Consider the following 1,555-nt stretch of genomic DNA (forward strand, 5'->3'; position numbering starts at 1 on the left):
TATCACTGTAGGAAGGGAATGGGAGTGGAACATAGTAGGGCAAATGACAACAGCCATGGATTGCCTGGGAGGTAAATACTGAACATGAGGTTAAACTCTTTCAGTAGGACAGAAGGCCACATGGGGGTTGTGCCATCTCTGTCCTTAGGGGTTTTCTAGTCCCAGCCATATGAAGACACCGTTGCCCTATTCTAATTATAGAATCATAGGATTTAGGGGTTGGAATGGACCTTACAGATAATCTAGTCCCAACCCCCCTACCATGGGCAGGGATACCTTCCCACTAGACCAGGTTCCTCATGATCTCATCCAGTCTGGCTTTGAACACCACCAGGGTTGGCCATCCACTACTTCACTGGGCAACCTGTGCCAGTGTCTCATCCATGTGTTTCTATAACTAATCTAAACTTCCCCTCCTTCAATTTGAACCCATTATCCCTTGTCCTATCACTGCAGTTCCTAACAAAAGGTCCCTCTTTGGCTCCTATGTGTAGGCCCTTCAGATATTGAAAAGGTGCTGTGAGGTCTCCATGAAGTCTTCTCTTCTCCAGGCTAAACAGCCCCTTCTTCCTCAGCCTGTCTTCATAGGGGAGATGCTCTGCTAGGGAGACTGTCCCAGGGAAAATCTTGCAGTGAAGGCAGGCTGGGCTGCAGACATTCAGAGAGCCTTGCCACCAGCACTGCTGGGGTCCTTACATTTATGCTTATGCCTTCCTGCCCAGTCAATGCCTTTGTTCCATGGCAGTTCCTGTTTAATCTCCTTGCTCAGTCTTGCAGGTTCTCCAGGTAGATTTGAAAATGAGACCTCAAGGCTAGTCTTGGTCTCTCTGTTAAGAATATGATGATTCCTTACAAGCATCCCAGCCTGTGGAGTGATGGTGCATAAATCCTAAATGAGCTGTCCTGTTAATGCTCCTGGTGTGTTCCGATCGGTAGGAGATTTACATTGTGTACAGAGAGACATCTGAAAGGACTATGGGACTCTGTTCTTTGGTTTAGTGCCCCAAAGCCTTTGCAGTCCCCTCCTACAGAACTATATCAGGACATGGTAGGGAAAAGGTACACAGGTTGAACTAGATACTCTCTTGAGGGCCAGGCAGCAGGAAAGGTGAGAGAAGTCTGATGAGGCTGGGCTGCAGTTCAGAGCAAAGTTACGCTTGAGTTCATGTGTGTGTGCCATTGGTGCAGGCTCTCATTTGTCTTCAAGGCTCTGAGACAGTGAGCATGGCAGGCTGTCACATGCAGCCGCCAGGGAAGTGAAGGAGGTGTATCTGTGCTCTGGCACAGGTGACAGGAACCCGGCGACAGGCATAACCTCAAGCAGTAAGTGGTATCACTCAGGTACCAGCACTGTCATTTGAACTAACTGCTGCCTTGTGTTCCTCCAGTGAGTATGATGAGTATGGGTTTATGACTGTACCTGACTATGAAATTGAGGACTGGAAACTCCTGGCCAAAATCCAAGCCCTGGAGATAAAGTCCAACAAACTGCGGAGCCAGGAAATAGTGGAGAAACCCCTCCGTGACAGGTGGAACAGCATTGGAGAGCTGAACC

The 1,555-nt window shown here is 48.7% G+C and overlaps 1 protein-coding gene across 1 annotated transcript in view; it reads left to right on the plus strand.

Annotated features, from left to right (window-relative positions):
- The window catches only part of TBC1D2 (TBC1 domain family, member 2), a 16,660-nt gene that overhangs the window by 10,052 nt on the left and 5,053 nt on the right, over positions 1 to 1,555 (plus strand). The window contains 2 exon segments of the mRNA XM_009069384.1: positions 1,389 to 1,553; position 1,555. The exon segment at position 1,555 is cut by the window's right edge and continues 293 nt beyond it. Of these exon segments, the coding sequence (XP_009067632.1) occupies positions 1,389 to 1,553; position 1,555 (166 nt within the window).

This window comes from Acanthisitta chloris, unplaced genomic scaffold, assembly GCF_000695815.1.
Source record: "Acanthisitta chloris isolate BGI_N310 unplaced genomic scaffold, ASM69581v1 scaffold36492, whole genome shotgun sequence".
NCBI classification, from domain to species: domain Eukaryota; kingdom Metazoa; phylum Chordata; class Aves; order Passeriformes; family Acanthisittidae; genus Acanthisitta; species Acanthisitta chloris.